The 467-nt window shown below is 55.2% G+C and overlaps 1 protein-coding gene across 1 annotated transcript in view; it reads left to right on the top strand.

Moving 5' to 3' along the window:
* The window catches only part of LOC119586980, a gene marked incomplete in the record, with an annotated part of 81,895 nt that overhangs the window by 44,094 nt on the left and 37,334 nt on the right, over positions 1-467 (top strand). The window contains 1 exon segment of the mRNA XM_037935722.1: positions 195-436. Coding sequence (XP_037791650.1) covers positions 195-436 — 242 coding nt within the window.

A 467-nucleotide genomic window follows, 5' to 3' on the forward strand; every position in this document is an offset into this window, starting at 1 on the left:
AAGGCAATGGAGGGAGCGAGGCCTTGTGGTTCAAGATATTCGTAAATCGATCATATCAGAAAGGAAAATAGTTATTCTGCGTGTTATTTTCTAAACCTAATTTCCTGAGCGGGCAACGCCGGTCCGGGACTTCTCAACAGATGACCTACATAAATCAACCATTAACCTCTATACACGCCAACCCTTTTCACCAGCTCTCTGTGATCGGGAGCTTCCCTCGCGTCGACGCCGGGGAGCTGCAGGTGACGATGGACACTCCCGTAGAAGGGTACGAGAACCTGGACTTCATGTGCGAGTACCGCCTGCCGACCGTCGACGAGGAGGGCCACTTCAACGGCAGGCTCAGCACCACGAAGGGCGGCGTGTTCCAGTTCCAGGCCGGAGGCACCACGAGGGACCTCAGTGGATCCTTCTCCTCGCCCTTTGAGCCCTTCCGGTACGGCGCTGGGTTGCTGAGAAATGTTTCG

Source organism: Penaeus monodon, chromosome 22 (genome assembly GCF_015228065.2).
Source record: "Penaeus monodon isolate SGIC_2016 chromosome 22, NSTDA_Pmon_1, whole genome shotgun sequence".
Taxonomy (NCBI): Eukaryota; Metazoa; Arthropoda; class Malacostraca; order Decapoda; family Penaeidae; genus Penaeus; species Penaeus monodon.